At 40.6% G+C, this 20,521-nt stretch overlaps 2 protein-coding genes across 8 annotated transcripts in view; one reads left to right on the top strand and one right to left on the bottom strand.

Moving 5' to 3' along the window:
- Positions 1-7,082, top strand: part of LOC127455814 (KH homology domain-containing protein 4-like) — a 17,260-nt gene extending 10,178 nt beyond the window's left edge. The window contains exons 12-14 of one of the 5 annotated variants that reach the window (XM_051723963.1): positions 297-352; positions 850-929; positions 6,935-7,082. In XM_051723963.1, coding sequence (XP_051579923.1) covers positions 297-352; positions 850-929; positions 6,935-6,966 — 168 coding nt within the window. In that variant the 3' untranslated portion in view covers positions 6,967-7,082. Of the gene's footprint in view, positions 1-296; positions 353-849; positions 930-3,699; positions 3,979-6,934 lie in introns of those variants that run through there. The other 4 variants (XM_051723961.1, XM_051723960.1, XM_051723964.1 and 1 more) reach the window with 4 other exon arrangements.
- On the bottom strand, positions 4,125-20,402 carry LOC127455813 (fibronectin type III and SPRY domain-containing protein 2). Of its 3 annotated transcripts, none has more exons than XM_051723957.1 (13): positions 20,329-20,402; positions 19,650-19,879; positions 18,992-19,087; positions 18,676-18,909; positions 18,532-18,554; positions 17,744-17,865; positions 17,355-17,513; positions 7,591-7,725; positions 7,358-7,508; positions 6,949-7,082; positions 6,734-6,866; positions 6,472-6,648; positions 4,125-4,377 (listed from the first exon to the last, which is right to left on the bottom strand). In XM_051723957.1, the coding sequence occupies exons 2-13, from the start codon at positions 19,872-19,874 to the stop codon at positions 4,125-4,127; spliced, it is 1,842 nt and encodes a 613-aa protein (XP_051579917.1). In that variant the 5' UTR covers positions 19,875-19,879; positions 20,329-20,402. The 3 variants fall into 3 exon arrangements, with proteins under 3 accessions (XP_051579917.1, XP_051579918.1, XP_051579916.1); XM_051723958.1 differs by having other exon boundaries at positions 19,650-19,766; positions 20,329-20,394; XM_051723956.1 differs by having other exon boundaries at positions 19,650-19,875; positions 20,329-20,382.
- Between the last annotated feature and the right edge of the window lie 119 nt (positions 20,403-20,521).

Genomic DNA, 20,521 nt, shown 5'->3' with positions numbered 1-20,521 from the left:
GTCAACAGAATGGCCAGACTGGTTCGAACTGAAAGTCTACGGTAACTCAGATAATTGCTCTGTACAACTGTGGTGAGAAGAATATCAGCTCAGAATGCTATTCTGAGATGTGGGTTGGTGCTGTTTTGGCGGCACGAGGGGGACCTACACAATATTAGGCAGGTGGTTTTAATGTTGTGGCTGATCGGTGTATGTTAAAGTATACCAAAAATAGTGTAATATTTTAAGCTCCATTTAACAAATTTTACCCCGTTTAAGTCATTATAAGAGACTCATGTATATGTGTGTGCATTTAGAATGAGATGCCTGCAGATGTTGCAGTAAATGCAGAAGGCCACAGCTGCTCTGAGAGGTGATTGATTCTTCACCTGTTTCTGCATGTTTCTGCTGCATTCAATGATTGTTTTCTGCATTATGCTTTAAATGCAGAAATAATTTTGTCTAATCTTTCGGAGTAACTGCTGAAGTGTGTCATTAGGAATCAAACACTGATGCTGTGTATACATCTTTTGTGTGTTTTGTAATAGGAGTCTAGAAACCGTACGGTTTAGTTACGAACTTTGTCACACTGATCTGAACATTTCATTAAATGAATTTATCGTGTTACGGAGTTCAGTGTTGAGGCTTGATTGGGTTTAGTTAAAGTTGGGTTGGTTAAGGAGGTCAAATCAAATCCCTTTATTGTCACTCAACCATATACACAAGTGCAACAGTGGGTGAAAGTCTTGGGTGCAGTGCCGTGCAACATAGCAGTCGTGACAGTGATGAGACATATACCAATTTACAAAGCCCTGTAAAGGGTATGAGGGTAAGAGTATGAGTAACATGAGGTATTTGTTGTTTGTTCAGTACACTGATGCCTCCACCAGCAGCTCCAGTCATCAGGAAGAGACCTGCAGAAGAAACCAGCAGACCCCTCATACACACAGGTGAACACACAAAGTTAATTGGCATTCTCCTATTGATAGCTTTTGTTGTTAAAGGGGTCATGACCTGAGGAATCAAATTTTCCTTGATCTTTTGACATATAAGTCATTGTACTATAAAAACATACTGTAAGTTCCAGAACTCAAAACTTCCTCCTCCCTGCAAAAAGAGCATTTATTTAAACCAAGCTGCAAAAACTTCTCATTTGGATTTTCTCTACATTGTGACGTCAAACAGATGAATACATCAGCACATGACTGCCTCTACAGCAAGACATCAACGCCTATGGGGACATTGGTGCCCATCTGGATTATTTTTAAACGTTTTCTAATATAAACACTTCGTGGACGTGTTAACACCAATCTGCGCTATTTTTAATTGTTGTTCTATGTAAACATGCACTAGATGGATGTCTTTGACCGTTTTGATGCATTTCCGACTATGTGCGCCTCATTTTAAGAGTTACAAACTCAACTTTTGAAAACGCATCTGTTCTGCTCCATTTCGTTGCTGCCGCTGGTTGGAGAACCGTGTCTCGTCCAGGGTAAACAGACGATGGAAGATTTGAGATGTCATGCCTGTGAAGACCAGCGTCTCTGCTTAAGCCTCTGTTGAAGCATCTCAACACCAGGAAATATTGAAGTATAACAAAGTTCCTGATCACATCAGTGCAGTATGAAATGTGTGTGGATCATTTTTCACCGTGGATTGTATTATGTGTGTTCAGCATATTTCAATATGGATTGTATGTGTGTTCGGCTCATTTCAGCGCAGAACCAGTCACAATATGATAAGGAACTGTTATTGAAAGATGGCAGTTAAAAACACTATTGGAGGGAGTCGCGTGGCGCCATGCGAGGGTTGGACGTGTGAACGGCGAGCTCTGCGCACTTTGCTAGTTTTTAATACTTTATGACAAAAACCGGTGAGATTTTATACACCCTGTTCCATAACTGTTCTATGAAGACAATATGTCAAAGAATTAAAAATCCTCAGGCTCTGGAGACATTAAAAAACACTTACGTGCCCAAACTGATATCCCAGACAGGGCCGCAGTTTGGACGGTGCGGCAGGAGAGATTCAGCGTCAACTGTCGAGCATGTCGGCAATGCTGACGAATGTCGTTACTGGCTTTGAGGATCTTGCTGTAATACGTCGATCAATCTCTTCCATGGAGACTAAATTCACTAAGATGGTTACAAGAATGGCAGATGTTGAGAAACGGATCGATTATCTGGAGTCATCGGAGAGGGAATTAGCTGCTAACCCGCTAGCGACCAAGACAGACTTGCAATGCGTTTGGGGAAACGTTGGAAGATTTAGAGAATCGTAACCGGCGAAACAATGTCCGAATTGTTGGAGTTCCTGAGAACGAAGAAGGTTGGGATATGGTGAAATTCCTAGATGAGCTCTTCCCGAGTTTGCTTGATATAGACCATAAGCTGGAAATCAAACGAGCTCACAGAGTCCCAGCTCGGAGATCCGCTGAAGGAGACAGGCCCCAATCAATTCTGGCCAAATTTCTGAGATCATCCGAGAAAGATCTAGTGTTGTGTGAGGCGAGGAGTAATGGAAGGCTTTCTTGGAAGAACCACTACATTTTCTCATTCCCAGACTTTGCAAATTCGACGAGAGAAATGTCATCGATTCAAGGAATGCAAGAAATCCTTACATCAACGGAAGGTCGCTTTTGCACTGATGTTCCCGGCCAAATTGAGAATAGATGGCCGCAAAATATTTGCATGCCCACAGCAAGCATTATCCTTCATAAAGTAAGAGAGTAAGTCATTGTGTGATGCAGCCGACTGGACCTGACTCACTGAACATTCACTTGTTTGTCCGAGGAAGCTGAGCACCGCCTTTGTTTCTTTTTGTGCTGGTTCTGCCTAGCGGCTGGAGTATGTTTTGTGGAGTAGCACTCCTTCGGAACAGTTTGTGGATGAATGTTATTTGCTCTTATGCCTCCTATTGGTTGGAGTTTGTTTTCTGGGATATTTCTTGCAATCATTGGAGTGATTAAGGCTTCTGTTGCTCTGGTTTATCCCGCCTGTTGGTTGGAGTTTGTTTTACAGATTATTTTCTGTTGTGTATTTCTGTCTCACAACATTTTTATAGAAGCACCAGACTTCAGCAATCCAACGGCAAAGTTACAAAAAAAAAAAAAACACTATTGGACCAGACTGCAAAACCATAAGTAACCAATTCAGACGAGGGCCAGAGACCAATTGGAAAATGATCATATATTAATTATTTTTTTGCTTCAAAAGAAGTATTTCTAACATTATAAGTGAAACTCAGGGAGAATAAAATTCACCAAATTTCACAGTGGGGGTGAGACACGGTGGCTTGTAGGACTCTCCAGGTCTTTGTCCAACCATTAGATGACCAGGTGGAGGATTCGTGATGATCTGGGGGTGCTTCTGCAAGGCTGGAATCAGGCAGATTCGTCTTTGTGAACGATGCATGAATCAAGCCACGTACAAGGCTATCCTGGAAGAAAACTTGCTTCCATGTTGTCAGCATGTTATAGAATAAACTCAAACACATACCTATTAATAGTAAATCCAGAGAAACTGATAATTTTGCAGTGGTGATTTATTTCCAGAGCTGTATATATAAAGAAAATGTCATGACCCCTTTAAATTTACTAACCCCTAATGCTAAACTCAGTTTGAGATGTGAAACATTTCATGACTTTTGGAAGCTGCTGCAGCATAATTTGGTGTTGTACCCATGATGTACTGATTGACATGAAAACAATGATCTTTGCAGCAGAGGAGAACATTGTCAAGAAGATAAAGCTTCCAGAAGTTTCCAGCAGCTCCTCTGGACTCGTTCCGTATGGAGGAGATTCATCAGATGAGGAGGAGGAGCGCACGCGCTTTGCCAATAAGAACACGCTCTAAACACACACACGTACATACATGCATGCACACACTTGCATTTGCTGCAGGAAAAAGGAAGGACTATGACATCTAAAGTGTCTGTCAGTGTTTGGCAGAACAGACTCTGGTGTGAAACTGTTCCTATGGAATAAAACAAACCACAGACCATCTTGTTTGTCATTTATTCAGCTCTGCACTTGAACACAATCAACTGATCCATCTAAAGCTAATAAATAATTTTCTTGTCATTGTTTAGCTATTTTAAAGGTACGTTTTGTCATTCTAATATCTTGAGACGGGTGTGTTATGTCATCAGTGTTGTGTGATGTAAGCGGGAGTTGGTGTTCCGGTGCAGAGCGTCATGGCTCCGGGGTTGTCCAGTGCAAAACAAGGGTGAAGGTTATGCAGGAAGTGACAGGTGAACGTGTACAAGTGCTGCTGCAGTGCTGCATTATAGAAGGAGAGAATTCCACGAGCACAATCCAGAAACACACCAATCCGCAGCGGCGGCACCGTGATGCGAATGTCTGGCGTCCAACCGTTGTGCAAGAACTCGTATTTATGTCTGCAAGAGAACAATTAAATGTATATTAACCCTCAAATGTTAGCAATCAGATGATGTGTTTTCTCTTATTTAAGATGTTTTAGGAGGCACTGATTTAAAAAAAAATAAAATAAAAACGGAAGTGTTGCCAAGTTGCAACAATGGTGTTTCAAAGTTATATGGAAGTCCACACAGTGCAAGTTTTGCATCCAAAGTTAGAGTTTCTGGAATGTTCCGGCTCATCTGTGTGTGTCACCTGAGAACATGCGCTCATAGCTGCAGCCTGATAGCTTTGACATTCCTGACCATGTTGTGAGTTTTACACAATAGGATTCAAAAGTTTTGCTGCCAAAACTTTATAAAACAGTGCATTTAAGTTTTAAACCAGGTGTTGTCAACCTTTGTATATAAAATCAATAGTTTATCACTAATACAATTTTTACATTGATAAACTAGTGTTGAACTAGTTTCTCCATTAACTAGACTATGATGTGCTAGATCCTGGATTCATCATGAGAAGCTATTTCTTTAGACTATACATTAAAAAGAGCTATAGAATTAAACCAAAATATATATTTTGAAATAAAGAGCATTTTATATTAAGACATTTCTCAGTTTATTAGTTCCCTGTACTACTATTAATTGACCTCCAGTTGAAAAGCCTGCATTTAAATGTTTGTTGTAGTCTTTCAGCTGTCAGTGTTTCTTTCCCTGTGTCTGAATATGCATACTCACCAAGTATATAGTATGCCAAAAGAAGTATGTGAAAGGAGTGTTGTATGTCAGAATCCTAAGTATTCATAAAACACTAGAGCTGTGTGCCAAATGACATACTATACGCTATGCATTCAGCCATGTGGTGTATGATTTTTCAAAGTGTAGTACTGTCCCAAATGGAACACAAAGGATTTTTTGCTACACAGAAGCATTCACTGATTAACAGATGGCGGAAGTGCAACTGAGTTGCCGCTAGCTTTAGCGCATTAGCCAACCTCAATTCAACACTTGTAACTCGTAACAATGAACATATTCATACAGCGTGGGGTGATGGTAAAGCACTTAATTTAAAATGCTGTCTTTACTGAAGTTTCGTTAGTTGCTATGTGCTTTACTATTTAAAGTTTCTTTGTCAGACCAGTAACATAACCATGTAATTCTGCCCCTACCGCAAATTACAGCAAAGTGTCCAATATTCCACACTCTGTTTTGATATTTGAAGAAGTGCACCATCTGGGTATTCATAGTAAACTTCTTTTTGTTACATTTTCAGTGTTAACATACTACTCACTCTACTTGGACTACAAAATAATGTAGAATGGTGCAGAAGGTGCATTCTGCATCTACCAAGATAGAAGTATCCGCTTGACACTTTAGTATCCCATAATGCCACGAGAGCTGAGGAGACATCAGATTCAAAACCCAAAATTTAAAAAAAAAATAATGGCAGAGAACAACCAAGAGTCGTGCGACTCCTTTCAACTGTAAGTACTATATGCCAATAAAGTTGTAACCTGTGGTTAAATTGTAGACTTCTTGTTTGACAAAACCAGAGTAAGTTATTTTTGAGGTTGTTACTACATCATATATTAGGGTCATGAGACAAATGGATTAAGATATCCGAGAATCAGTGCTGGTGTAGTGCTGAATTTGGACTCCCTAGTATCCTTATGTTTAAGGGTAGGGATTAATGAGGTTAGGGTTGGGCTTTGGGGATAAGGGCCAATCAGGTAGCAGGGTAGTCTGAATCTGGCGGGCAGTCAGATTTCGGAACAACACCGGTACTCCTGAGTTTCTCCATTACTACCGGGGTGGGGCGCCCATGAGCGTTTCTCCGTCTGGGCAACAGTACCTCCATCACAGAAGAGCTGCCGGTACGCAAGAGTTAATTCTGGTACTGTGACGTCATTTTGTTGTACTGGCTCACTTCGGGCATTGCCAGCAATGTATTCATACTACTTACCTGCATACCTAAAAAACTCACTTTAGTTACGGCCAAGAAGTACTTTCTTCATCAAATGCAGGACATACTCTGACGGTACACGGATGTGGACACAACTTCTGAATTAAAGCTCATGCACGTGATCGGTTGTACTCTCATGCACTCGGTGGCCGCACCTGGATGGCGTGAGAATGTGTCGCATGCACCAGGACGTGTTGTTCCCGCCCAGGTAAGAGTTGCGCTGCGTGTCTTCATACGCGACTCCGATGCGAAACTCTGTCGTTTCATCGACTTCGATCTCCCAATAATACTGACCCCTGACGGGCACCAGGTCACCCAGCACCGCCACACACCTGCAGGAGAGACAGCGATTATAGTGTCGGCAGGGCATTTGGTTCAGTTATTAATCTGTGAGCTGATTGGTTGTTGGTCTGTGACCTGGCGAAGGTGTTGTCACTGAATGTCATGTGACTCAGAGGCAGATCTTCATCCAGGTAAAACATGGTCAAACCGTCAGCTGACAGCGACAGACTGGGATGAGCTGTTTCTTCCAACAGGTGAAAATACGTACCTGCGTATATACAAACATGCACAATATAACATTGTGTTTATTAAACAGCTGATAATATGTGTTTACAGGTGTGATGTTCAACCTGTGGTGGCAATGTTGATTGATTCACTCCTTGCACTCTGGCCGCCAATGTTTACGGCTCTGACGTGGATGACGTACTGTTTCCATGGCTGCAGCTGCACCAAACACTCGCAGGATGGAATTGCAACGATGGACCTAACGTGCCAGTCAAAGGTGAAATGGGATATTTGAGAAACACTGTAGAGTGGGACTTGATTTTAACCATGGAGAATTGATTGGATGGTGTAATGTGGTCTCTTAATGACAGGTGGTTGAAGAATAGGCTTGATGAGGTCAGCCGAAAAGGAAAGTCGATTCAAAGGGGGGCCAAGTTTTGATGAAAGATTACAAAGACAAATATTTTTTCTTAAGAAATAAAGCATACTGATGAATGTTTACAATTAGACTGTGTGTTTGTGTGTGTCACTGACTCAGTTGTGATGCAGTTTCTGTCTGTGTTGGTTTCTTGGAACTCCAGTGTGTATGACTCCACCGGGTTTGTGTTTCCAGACTCCCAGCGAATCAACGCCATGTCTAGACTGTTCACACACTCGCGAGGCTTAATGACAGGGGGAAAAGGTACTGCAAACACACGCACAACATTACACACAGCTCTGTACACAAATACACAATAGTAGTGTGCAGTAGTATGCGTGATGCTTACCTGTCATGTAAACGGCTCTCTCGCTGCTTGGGCTGATGCCGGTGGTGTTGGTGGCCGTGACCCAGAGCTCGTACTGTGCGTTAGGCAGCAGATCACACACAGTGCAGTGAGTCTCCTTCACCTTTAACTGACACACTGATAACACACACAGTGAGCAGTGTTGGGTAAGTTACTTAAATAATCCATTACAAATAACATCTCTAAAATGTAATCAGATTACTTTACTAGTTACTTAATTTAAAAATAATCACATTACTAATTATTTTACTTTGAAGTTACTTTCCAGATTACTTTCCTAGAAGAGTTTTTGGTTTTCCGTTCAAATTCAAAATGTCTATATTTCCTTACTAAAAGATATACATATTAATTCATATTTTAAATGTATTATACATATTACTTTAGCTCAAGTAATCTACTTAAAAGTAATTACTTTCATTGAAAGTTAGTAACTGTAATCTGATTACAAGAATTTAAAATGTAATGTGCTACACTACTTTTTTGACTAAAAAGTCATTAGATTACAGTAACTAATTACTAGGTAATCTGATACACCCAACACAGGCTGTGAGTCTCCTTTACCTTCAAGTATCCTTGATATAGTGCAGTTCCCTAGTTAGTTCTCAGAGTCAAGGTTTTGCTGGTTAGCATGGTCCAGTTAGCTTTTAGATACTGGTAGATTAAAAGACTTATTCTGTGTTGGGCAGTTCCATGCCGTATTCTTTATGTAGACTATGCATCAAAACAACACGAGAACTGTGTTACTGAATTGCTTTAGTATTTTAATTGTATGAAAATGACAAAGTGTTATTCACATTTTGAATAAACTGTACACAGTATAATTTATATAGTGATCATTACTGATATGCCTTTTAGACTATTTTAAATGCATCAGATTTGCCTTTGCATCCATGCACACAACGACCCAAAACATTTTGTAAATAGAAAATTTTGGCGCAATAGGAGTACACCTAAATGGAATGCAGTAATTGACACTTTTCACTATTATATAATTGCGACTGTTATTGTAATCTAGATTAATTTTTTTGATTAACTCTGCAGCCCTATTATGTACATTACTTGGATTACACATATTTCTAAAATATTATTTATGTAGAATACAAGAATACATTTAAAAATTGAATTATGTCCACATCCATTCACGTTTCTGTGACAGTTGAAGGGTGTTCGCCCCCTAACGAGTCATTGTTGGCAGAAACACATGATGCTGAGTCTATGGGAGTTTCTCAATGCTATGAACACAGAAAACAGACCTGTGTTCTTATGAAGACCAGTCTTGCCAAACTACCTCGGAAGAACAAACTCAGAAGGAAAGAAGGACATAGAACACACATATTGCGAGCTTTAAGATGTGCTGCAATCCTCCAGTCCCATCCCAGCACATTTGTAGCCAGTGAGAGAACTACTGGCATTATCATATACCAGTGAAAGCATTATTGTTTTGCAGTACTATTGACATGTTGAAAGAATAAAGTCAGCACTGTTATTGTTAACAATTGTTTCCTCCATGTGTTTATTACTTTTTTCTGATTAACACTTTTTATTGATTCACAAAATTGACAAAGAAAAGCAAAACATACAGGTGCATCTCAATAAATTAGAATGTCGTGGAAAAGTTCATTTATTTCAGTAATTCAACTCAAATTGTGAAACTCGTGTATTAAATAAATTCAATGCACACAGACTGAAGTAGTTTAAGTCTTTGGTTCTTTTAATTGTGATGATTTTGGCTCACATTTAACAAAAACCCACCAATTCACTATCTCAAAAAATTAGAATACATCATAAGACCAATAAAAAAAAAACATTTTTAGTGAATTGTTGGCCTTCTGGAAAGTATGTTCATTTACTGTATATGTACTCAATACTTGGTAGGGGCTCCTTTTGCTTTAATTACTGCCTCAGTTTGGCGTGGCATGGAGGTGATCAGTTTGTGGCACTGCTGAGGTGGTATGGAAGCCCAGGTTTCTTTGACAGTGGCCTTCAGCTCATCTGCATTTTTTGGTCTCTTGTTTCTCATTTTCCTCTTGACAATACCCCATAGATTCTCTATGGGGGTCAGGTCTGGTGAGTTTGCTGGCCAGTCAAGCACACCAACACCATGGTCATTTAACCAACTTTTGGTGCTTTTGGCAGTGTGGGCAGGTGCCAAATCCTGCTGGAAAATGAAATCAGCATCTTTAAAAAGCTGGTCAGCAGAAGGAAGCATGAAGTGCTCCAAAATTTCTTGGTAAACGGGTGCAGTGACTTTGGTTTTCAAAAAACACAATGGACCAACACCAGCAGATGACATTGCACCCCAAATCATCACAGACTGTGGAAACTTAACACTGGACTTCAAGCAACTTGGGCTATGAGCTTCTCCACCCTTCCTCCAGACTCTAGGACCTTGGTTTCCAAATGAAATACAAAACTTGCTCTCATCTGAAAAGAGGACTTTGGACCACTGGGCAACAGTCCAGTTCTTCTTCTCCTTAGCCCAGGTAAGACGCCTCTGACATTGTCTGTGGTTCAGGAGTGGCTTAACGAGGAATACGACAACTGTAGCCAAATTCCTTGACACGTCTGTGTGTGGTGGCTCTTGATGCCTTGACCCCAGCCTCAGTCCATTCCTTGTGAAGTTCACCCAAATTCTTGAATCGATTTTGCTTGACAATCCTCATAAGGCTGCGGTTCTCTCGGTTGGTTGTGCATCTTTTTCTTCCACACTTTTTCCTTCCACTCAAATTTCTGTTAACATGCTTGGATACAGCACTCTGTGAACAGCCAGCTTCTTTGGCAATGAATGTTTGTGGCTTACCCTCCTTGTGAAGGGTGTCAATGATTGTCATCTGGACAACTGTCAGATCAGCAGTCTTCCCCATGATTGTGTAGCCTAGTGAACCAAACTGAGAGACCATTTCGAAGGCTCAGGAAACCTTTGCAGGTGTTTTGAGTTGATTAGCTGATTGGCATGTCACCATATTCTAATTTGTTGAGATAGTGAATTGGTGGGTTTTTGTTAAATGTGAACCAAAATCATCACAATTAAAAGAACCAAAGACTTAAACTACTTCAGTCTGTGTGCATTTAATTTATTTAATACACGAGTTTCACAATTTGAGTTGAATTACTGAAATAAATGAACTTTTCCACGACATTCTAATTTATCGAGATGCACCTGTATATTTGCAGAATAAACATTTAACCACCACTAGTACCCCCCTAATCCCCAGCCCCACCCTGACCTTCAACAAACATCCCTGTGGTTACATATGAGTTTACACACACATTTTTTTAAAATGTTATATATATATATATATATATATATATATATATATATATATATATTATATAAAAATAATCACACACATTTAAAACTATACTTCTCAGGGGCCTGGGTAGCTCAGCGAGTAAAGACGCTGACTACCACCCCTGGAGTCGCGAGTTCGAATCCAAGGCGTGCTGAGTGACTCCAGCCAGGTCTCCTAAGCAAACAAATTGGCCCGGTTGCTAGGGAGGGTAGAGTCACATGGGTAACCTCCCCATGGTCGCTACAAGGCGCTATTGAGGCAAGTCACTACGCCACCATGTGGACTTAGAGCGCATTGGGAATACCAAATTAGGGAGAAAAAGGGGAGGAAAAAAAAATACTCTCTCCACTGCCCCTCCCCGAGAGCCCTCCAAGAAGGCCAAATAGCTGCCCCATTTCCTATCTTTGTTTCCCAGCCTTCTACATTACATTTCCTCGAATGATGCCACTCTCCCCATCTGTGCACCACTCTTGAAATGAGGGCGCTCCAGCCGACTTCCATCCCCTTAGTTATGTCTGCCGATCATAACACTGGCAAGGACCCAATTTTTTATGTGTTTATCCCCTATATTAATGACCGCCCCATTGCCTAAAATACAGAGTCTGGGGCAAAATTTTATGAGTGCCCGATACGCCACACATAAAACTCTGAACCCTCAACCAAAATTCTTGGATCTTAACACACCACCAAAAAATATGGGTTGTGTCCCCATCTTCTGATTGGCATCGCCAGCAGGTGGGTGTGTCTTTCAGACCAAGCGTATTCAATCTAGAGGGGGTCCAATAGGATCTATGTAAAATCTTAAATTACATAAGATGCATCCTTGCATCTCTAGATGTAGACTTGACGTTTTTTGGAATCCTAGCCCACACTCCCTCCTCCAATACCAAGTTTAAATCTTTCTCCCATAATCTCTTGAGAGAAGTTGAAGCTCCATCCCCCCAGACTCTGAATAAGCAGGGAGTAATACACTGATGCCTCATGACCTTTTCCAAAAGCAGTAATCACCACTCCCAGATAGCGGGGGGGGGGTGTATGCCACTCCAAAAAATGGCACAGAGCAGGTGGCGCAGCTGTAAATTCCTAAAGAACTGAGATCTGGGAATCCCAAAATGTTGAACCAGATTTTCAAAGGATCTCAACACTCCGCTCTCATATAGGTCACCGAGTGTATTAACCTCCCTCTCAATCCACTCTGTCCAGCAGAAAGGGGACTTATTAGTACATAGTTTTGTGTTCAGCCATATGCTCGAGGCAACATTTAAATAAATGTCCGAATTAAACACTCTGGACACTTTTGTCCATACCGAGTGCAAATGCGAGATAACGGGGTGCAACTTAACTTCTCCGGTTAGTTTGATAGAAAGGCTTTGCAATGGCAAAATGGGGCAAGAACTTCCTGTTCAATACAAAACCAGGGAGGGGCTCTCTCAGGTGGAAGCGACCAATGAGCCAGATGTCTGAGACCGAATGCATAATAATAAAACAAAATCTTGGGTAGGCCTAGCCCACCTTTGTCAATCGGCCTATGTAACTTATTGAAATGTAATCTGGGATGTTTAACATTCCAAATGAAGGACTTCGCTATGCTATCAAATTGCTCGAAATAAGAGTGGGGGGAGAGATTGTAGAGGGACATCTATAGGGAGAGATTGTAGCAGGTAGCTGAATTTTGGAATACAATTAATTTTAATAACATTAACCTTCCCAATCATAGAAAAATGTAATGAAGCCCACCTGCCCACATCACTCAAACCTTTTTATTAAAGGGTCAAAATGAACAAATTTGCTGGGAATAAAATACCCAAATACTTAATGCCCTGTTTGGGCCACTGGAAGGTGCCCGGCTGAAAATCTGTTACCAGGCAGTATGCTGTCAGAGCCAAAGCTTTGGATTTAGACCAATTAACTCTGTATCTTGAGAATTTAGAAAAGGAATTTAGATCTAGTGGCAAGGCACAGATCTAGTGGGGTCGAAGACGAATAATAAAATAAAAATCTGCGTAAAATAAAAGCTTATGCGCCACACCTCCTGCCATCACCCCTGGCAAATCATCCTCCTTTCTTATCGCGGCTGCTAATGGTTCCAGGGCAAGACAGAACAATAATGGGGAAAGAGGGCAACCCTGCCGGGTGCCCCTATCCAGAGTAAAATAATCTGAAATTAATCCATTTGTTTGAACCGCCACTACCGGGTGTCTTTAAAGTAACTTAATCCATTCAATAACAGTATTCCTGAACCCGTACATTTCCAAAATCTTAAAAATATCATCCCATTCTACCATATCAAACGCCTTTTCGGCGTCAAGTGAGATGGCAGCGACCTCTGCACTTTTAATATTCCCTTCCAATTTCACGAGTTCTTGTGCTTTGGATGTTTTGGTGAATGAGGCATACTGTATGATCCGGCCCCTAAGAACCACCTTAAGTGCCTCCCAAGCCACGCCCACAGAGGATACTGAGGACCAGTTGCTCTCCATATAAACATTGATTTCAGTCTTTAACATTTGTTGGAATTTAGGATTTTGCAAAAGGGATACATTAAAGTGCCAACTATATGATTTCTTTTTCTTCGTATGTGGCAACACCTCTAAACTCACCAGGGCGTGATCTGAGACTAAGATGTTTCCAATTGAGCAGTCAACAACAGATGAAATGAGAGACTTAAACAAAAAAAAAAAATCTATTCTAGAATAAATCTTATGGACTGATGAAAAAAATGTATAGTCCCTACCAGATGGGTTCAAAAGTCGCCAAATATCTACAAGACCAAGATTTTTACACATCCTGTGAAGCGTCAATGTTGCTCTAGGGGGCTTACACACTTTTGCTTCACTATGATCAAGGACTGAGTCCATCAAAAGATTAAAGTCTCCTCCCAGTATTATATCATGAGGGGTGCCAGCGGCTTGCAACATCCCTTCAAGATCTATAAAAGAGCCCTGATCATCCACGTTAGGTGCATAAATATTAGCCAAAATAAGATTTTGCCCCTGAATTTCAGCTAAAACAATAATGACTCTTCCTAATTTATTTTTACGTTTGAGACATTTGAATTGTAGATGTTTACTTAACAGTGTAATGACTCCCCTGCTCTTACTCGACCCAGCACTATAAAAACAAATGCCCAACCCATATCTTTCCACATTTTTCTGCTTCCTGTGGGGAAAGATGTGTTTCTTGAAGAAAGACTATATCATATTTCTTACGCTTAAGAAGAGAAATAAACTTCCTTCTTTTTATGGGGTGCCCCAACCCATTCACATTCCACGTGGAGAGAGACAATCCACTCATTGACATATAAGAAAAAATAGATCGTGTGTCAAAAACAAGATTATAAAGACCACATTCCAACATTGGTGTGACCATTAAAACCCAAACATCCCCTGGAACAAAACAAACAGAAAAAAGAAAAACGTGTGCATTAACCCTGCGCACTACAGCGCCAACTGCTGTCCGTCCCTCCAAACTCAAACAGTCCATGTACGTCTACAAGGACACCCATGAAAACTTTGCCGGATTGCTCAAGTCCAGTGTTTCTATACAAATTTTGTGAAACAGAATTACACAGCAAAAGATAATCTATAAATCAAACTCCAGCTAATAGGCGGAACAAACTCAAAGAGCATGTAGATTCATTCACAAAACTGTCTCGAAGGTGTGCCACTCTGCAAAATAAACTCCAGCCGCTTGGTGGAACCAGCACCAAAAAAAAACGCTCAGTTTCCTCAAACAGTCAAGTAAGTGATCAGTGAGCCAGTCCATTTGGCTGCAGTGTATCACAAAATGACTTACTCCACAGACTTTATGAAGAACATCGCTTGCTGTGGGCATGTGAATGTTTTACGGCCCTCCTTAGTATCTATTCTCAATTTGGCCTGGAATATCAATGCAAAAGCGACCTTCCATTGATGTAAAAGTTTCTTGCATTCCTTGAATCGATAACATTTCTCTCTTATCGAATTCACAAAGTCTGAGAACAAGAAAATGCTGTGCTTTACTCCTCGCCTCGCATAACACAAGATCTTTATCGGATGATCTCAGAAATTTGGCCAGAATTGATCGGGGCCTGTCTCCCTCCGCGGATCTCTGCACCGGAACCCTGTGAGCTCGCTCGATTTCCAGCTTATGGCCTGTTATGTCGAGCAGATTCGTAAGGAGCCCATCCAGGAATTTCACCATATCCCGACCCTCTTCGGCCTCAGGAATTCTGACAATAAGAACGTTATTATTATTCCGCCAGCTACGGTTCTCCATGTCCTCCAACGTCTCCCAGACATGCTCCAAATCCACCTTGGTTGCTAGTGGATTAGCAGGTAATTCCCTCTCCGATGACTCCAGATAATCGATCCGTTTCTCGACATCCCCCACTCTTGTAACCATCTCAGAGAACTTCGCCTCCATCCTTTTAAAATAATTTGGGCGGCCTGGGTAGCTCAGTGGTAAAATACGCTGGCTACCACCCCTGGAGTTCGCTAGTTCGAATCCCAGGGCGTGCTGAGTGACTCCAGCCAGGTCTCCTAAGCAACCAAATTGGCCCGGTTGCTAGGGAGGGTAGAGTCACTTGGGGTAACCTCCTCGTGGTCGCTATAATGTGGTTTGTTCTCGGTGGGGCGCATGGTGAATTGAGCGTGGTTGCCGCGGTGGATGGCGTGAAGCCTCCACACGCGCTATGTCTCCGTGGCAATGCGCTCAACAAGCCACGTGATAAGATGCGTGGGTTGACTGTCTCAGACGTGGAGGCAAATGGGATTCGTCCTCCGCCACCCGGACTGAGGCGAATCACTACGCCACCACGAGGACTTAGAGCGCATTGGGAATTGGGCATTCCAAATTGGGAGAAAAAGGGGAAAAATCCAAAAAATAAAAAAAAAATAATAATAATAATTTGGACACCGGACAGGATCAGCCCTGTCAAAATTTCTTTAGACCCTGGATAGCTTTTAAAAAAAACACCGGTCACAGCGATATTAGAAATCTTTTTACAGTACTAAGAAATTACCACCAGACAAAAGATCTCTTTAAAGATTACATTTTAAACAATCATGAAAATGTTAATCATACAGCTCATCAAACAAATGGTCTGTTAAATTAAACAAAAAATAAACACCATTACAACATCAAACAACTGAAGTTAAACTTGTGGCTGTGTGTGTGCAGGGTGTAGGTGTATGTGGGTATAAGGGAGAGAGGTCAGGCTTTCTAGAGGACTGTGTGCTGGGTCAGTACAGTAGGATGTATGTACCTTGCAGTGTGTGATGCACTGGTTTGCAGGAATGCAGAGGGAGAGCCACAAATGAGGGGATGGCAGGCCAGATCGCCAAAGCAATCACCTTTAGCTTTAGACGCTCGGTTCCATCACAACTCTGTTACAAAGCACTTCGGCACGTCAGCAGACTCTTTGTAGTTCCCCGTTTCTCACAGTACTCCACATTAACAACTAGAGTTATTTGTTTAACGGCAAACGCTTTTTAGTGTGGAGCGCTTTTTATCAGTTCCTTCCTTGACCGTTTGTTCTCTCTCCTCCATTCACATTCCTTTTCTCACAGCACAAGTACACAAAGGCAACTTTTTATCCTTGACCGTCTCTGCACCATTCTGTTTCACTGAAAACTTATCACACCCCAGGTGCATTATGACGAGCAGTCATTTTATACACTCTCACATTAGGGATCTTTAAAGCGACAAGGCGGATTTTCACTCCGCCACAGTATTGATATTGAACTTAGGTAGTAAATGATGACGTTGAACGAGTCCATGAGAACATAAGAACACAGAACATACATTGAGAAACAGCCATGACTTGCATGCAACAATGAACATGGTGGAAATTAAGACATTACTTTGAATTCGAGGAAAAACAAAAACTTTTCTGTGAAAAGTGTTTTAGGATGTAACTTAAAAGTGAAGTAATGCACGATATATCGGCGGCCAATATATTATTGGCTGATAACCAGGAAAATCTAAATATTATTATTGCACCGATAATGGAATTGCTGCCAATATTTTCGCCAATAACTTGTTACAGTTTAGTAGTTTGAAGTGGATTACTTTTTTGTAATCATGACAGGTCATGATGTCATTTTCCTGTGACTCCAGAGTGATTAGTCACATTACATATACAGCTTAGGACAGTGGTTCCCAACCCTGATCCTGGAGGCCCCACAACACTGCAAATTGTGTATATCTTCCTTTTCTGACACACCCAATTCAGGTCTTGGAGTCTTCACTAACGAGCTGATGAGCTGAAAAAGATGTATTTGATTAGGGAGATATCCAAAATGTGTAGTGTTGGGGGACCTCCAGGAACATGGTTGGGAACCTCTGGCTTAGGTCATTAATTTAAAAATTTCTGTGGTTCCATGAGCAATGATGGCAGCATGAAGGTTGTGTCACTGAAAATGAGAATGGTAACCAACTGCAGGTATATTATTATGTGTGTGTTTGTATTACCCTCTTGTGTGGTTTCTAAGCTGCAGTCGTCACTGATCAGGCGCCAGTGAAGCTCGTAGAATTCCACAGTGTCGTCAGAAAACAAACTCCAGCAAACGCGAAGAGATGAGTCTGTAGCTGAATTAACCATCTGAGGATTCATAACTGGAGCTGACGGAGCTGAACACACATGTACACTCAGTACAATATTACAGTTCAACCCATCTGTACAGTTCAACCTACTGAGTGCAAGCATTAAATTTCATAAAGTCGTAACTAACATAAAGCTCTGTAAACGTGTCATTAACTCCCTGCTAAAATAATGAGCTCTTTTCAGTGTGTATTAAAAAATCATATCAATTACATTAATGTAAATATATATAGCCAGCATGCGATGTGTGACATCTGACCTGGAAGCACATTAATGGAGTTCATCATCTGTTTGACTTCTGTCAGATCTGCAGTGGGCGCATCAAAGTCCAGAGAAACACCCAATTTCACATTCACTTCCTTTTTAGCAAATTGCTCGACTCTGATTACACAGAATATTATATCTTAAAATAATACTTCCGGTTAATTTCAACTAAAAAAGGTCTATATATTGCATATGTTACCTACTAATTTTGACATCCCTCACATGCATTTATTTTTATAAATAGACTTATAATCTAAGTTTAGGAGCAGCACTGCAAATAAATATTTAAATATGCAACTATAACACTTTTCTCAACAGTTTAATGTTGACATTTATATTATTCACAAAATCTTTCCTTAAAATCTCATTCACTCTTTTCTTTATTCAGTTTAGATTTACACGGAGTGCACATCATTATACATTTCTGTATATGTGCCAGTTTAGCTATTACAGCCAATTTTCAACTATAGTCCCTGTAGTCACTCTTGCGCACATTTAAACCTGGTGTGTCACGACATCATTACATCAATGATGATGTAATATGTCATTGGTTCTCAAGTCATTTGGACTACTTTTATGGTACTTTTTTGTCCTTTTTGGACCTTGACAGACCCTGGTCACTATATGCTTTCACTGTACGGAAACATCTTTTGTGTTCCACAGATCATAAAAAAAAGTCATTCAAATTTGGAAACGCATGAGGGTGAGTAAATAATGACAGAATTTTCATTTTTGGGTGAATTATTTCTGTCATCACAACACACTTCATGCATCACTTCTTACCTTTTAATAATTGGCATGACGGCCTGTCAATCAGAGGAAGGGGGCGGGTCAAACAGTCCACAATATTAAGAATTTCTCAGCATTTTACATATTCATATAAGATATTTTCATTAGATCAAACCATTACTGCTAATGCTACTTGACCTGCAGGAAGGCGCGTTTGTCTTGACTGCGATGGACTTTCTGCGCTCTTTCAATGAGCTCTTTTGATGTTTCGAGGGTTTGGCCGCAGTCTAGTAGCTCGCCATACAACAACTCCAGTTTTTGCTTCTTCTGTTCGTCCAACTCGGCAGCGAGCTTGTCATGCCGCTGTGACAACGTCTGCAGAACTTCATTATAGTGCTGCTCCAGATTCTGTTCCTGACGGCCAAAATTCTCCTGCAAACACACACAGATTCAGCATCACACATTGAAAACATGAACTGAAATCATGTGATTGACAGCAGAAATTACGCTCAACCTCCACAGTGATGAAAATCTCCTCCAGGTTACTGGCAAAGTTCTCCATCTCAACAATCTTCTCACTTAATTTACTGCTGCATTTAGACAGTTCATCCTGGGAATTAATAAAGTACCATGTTATCAAATTAAAAATCTTTATCAGATGATTCACTATGGACAGAGTGTCTGTTTTATTTACAATGAACACAGACATACAGTGAGATCCAAAAGTCTGAGACCACTTGTGAAAATGCTTCTATTTTGAATTTTTCTAATTTAATACAAAATATTTAATGACAAATCCTATTATCGCATAACAATTTGAGTGAAAAGTTGAATTGAAAAATGAACATGGATTTGAGAATGTCTTTTTGGTATGTAGTCTCTTTTGCTTTAATGACAGCATCCACTCGAGCTGGCATGAGCAAAACCTGATCATCCATGTTATCCCAGCATGATTTGAGAATATTTCAAAGAGCATCTTTTGTGCTTCAATGGAAGCAAGGAAATCTGACCATCTGTTCAACATTTTCAATGTCACAAATGTACTTACATTTGATTAATGACCTTTATTTCCTTTATTTCAATGTTTATATTAATTGGGATAAACTGGTATTTTAAAAAATCTCATATTTCAATGTGGTCTCAGACTTATGATTGTATGACACAGGTCTCACCTTTATCTGCTGGGCGGCCACGTCGAGTGTGATGGTTCTGTGCTGCGCATGTGCTGCAGCGCTCTTGTGTGTCAGGGTGTTGCACTGATCGCAGAACACATCAGATGTGTGTGTCTCCTGCACTAACACAAATGCATCTTCATCAGATGCCTTCTCATCATCCTCACTGAGCGTCATCTCCTCTGTGATCACATCTAGATGACCCCTGACCTCATACAAATCCATACTGACTGACAGACAGAGATGTTGTTTAGCACTGTTGTACTTGTATGCAGCTCAGCTCACACTTTGGCAATACGAATGTATAAATATTTGTCAGGCCAATTAAACACCTTAAAACTGAGAGAGAGAAAGCTGAGATTTGAATTAACACAAAACAAGTGAGTAACACACACTAGTTAGGACTTCCCATTCACTTCTATTGTTCTTAATACAAGCTAATTATAACGACTAACCCAAGCCTAAAATGCAACTCTTGGCGTATTTAGAATAAATTAAGACATGATTTCATTCCTTCATGGAGCACTTTTCCTTGTAGAACAATTCCCTAGAAAACTTGACCCCTTTCATGACCTTTAATAGCTATAAACAACCATTTACACAAAAGCTGTTTTCTTACATTTTACCCCACCGTAAAAAAAAAAACAAAAAAACACTTGAGTAATGAAATGAGAAATACCTTATTGAGCTACAGTGTGTTCTGGTGGAGCCTCTGAATGTGTGTTCAGTGTGTGTTGAACTCAGAATAGACAAAAATAGACTAGCTGTCTCAAATATCAGCATGAGCTGTAGAACTTTACTGAACACTGCAAGGCAGCACATTCTCTCTGTAACAAGAGTTTCATATGAATTCATTGACTGTAGGGTAGTAT

Source organism: Myxocyprinus asiaticus, chromosome 18 (genome assembly GCF_019703515.2).
Source record: "Myxocyprinus asiaticus isolate MX2 ecotype Aquarium Trade chromosome 18, UBuf_Myxa_2, whole genome shotgun sequence".
NCBI lineage: Eukaryota > Metazoa > Chordata > Actinopteri > Cypriniformes > Catostomidae > Myxocyprinus > Myxocyprinus asiaticus.
The sequence above is the reverse complement of the archived record's forward strand: the minus strand, read 5'-3'. Positions and strand labels throughout refer to the sequence as shown.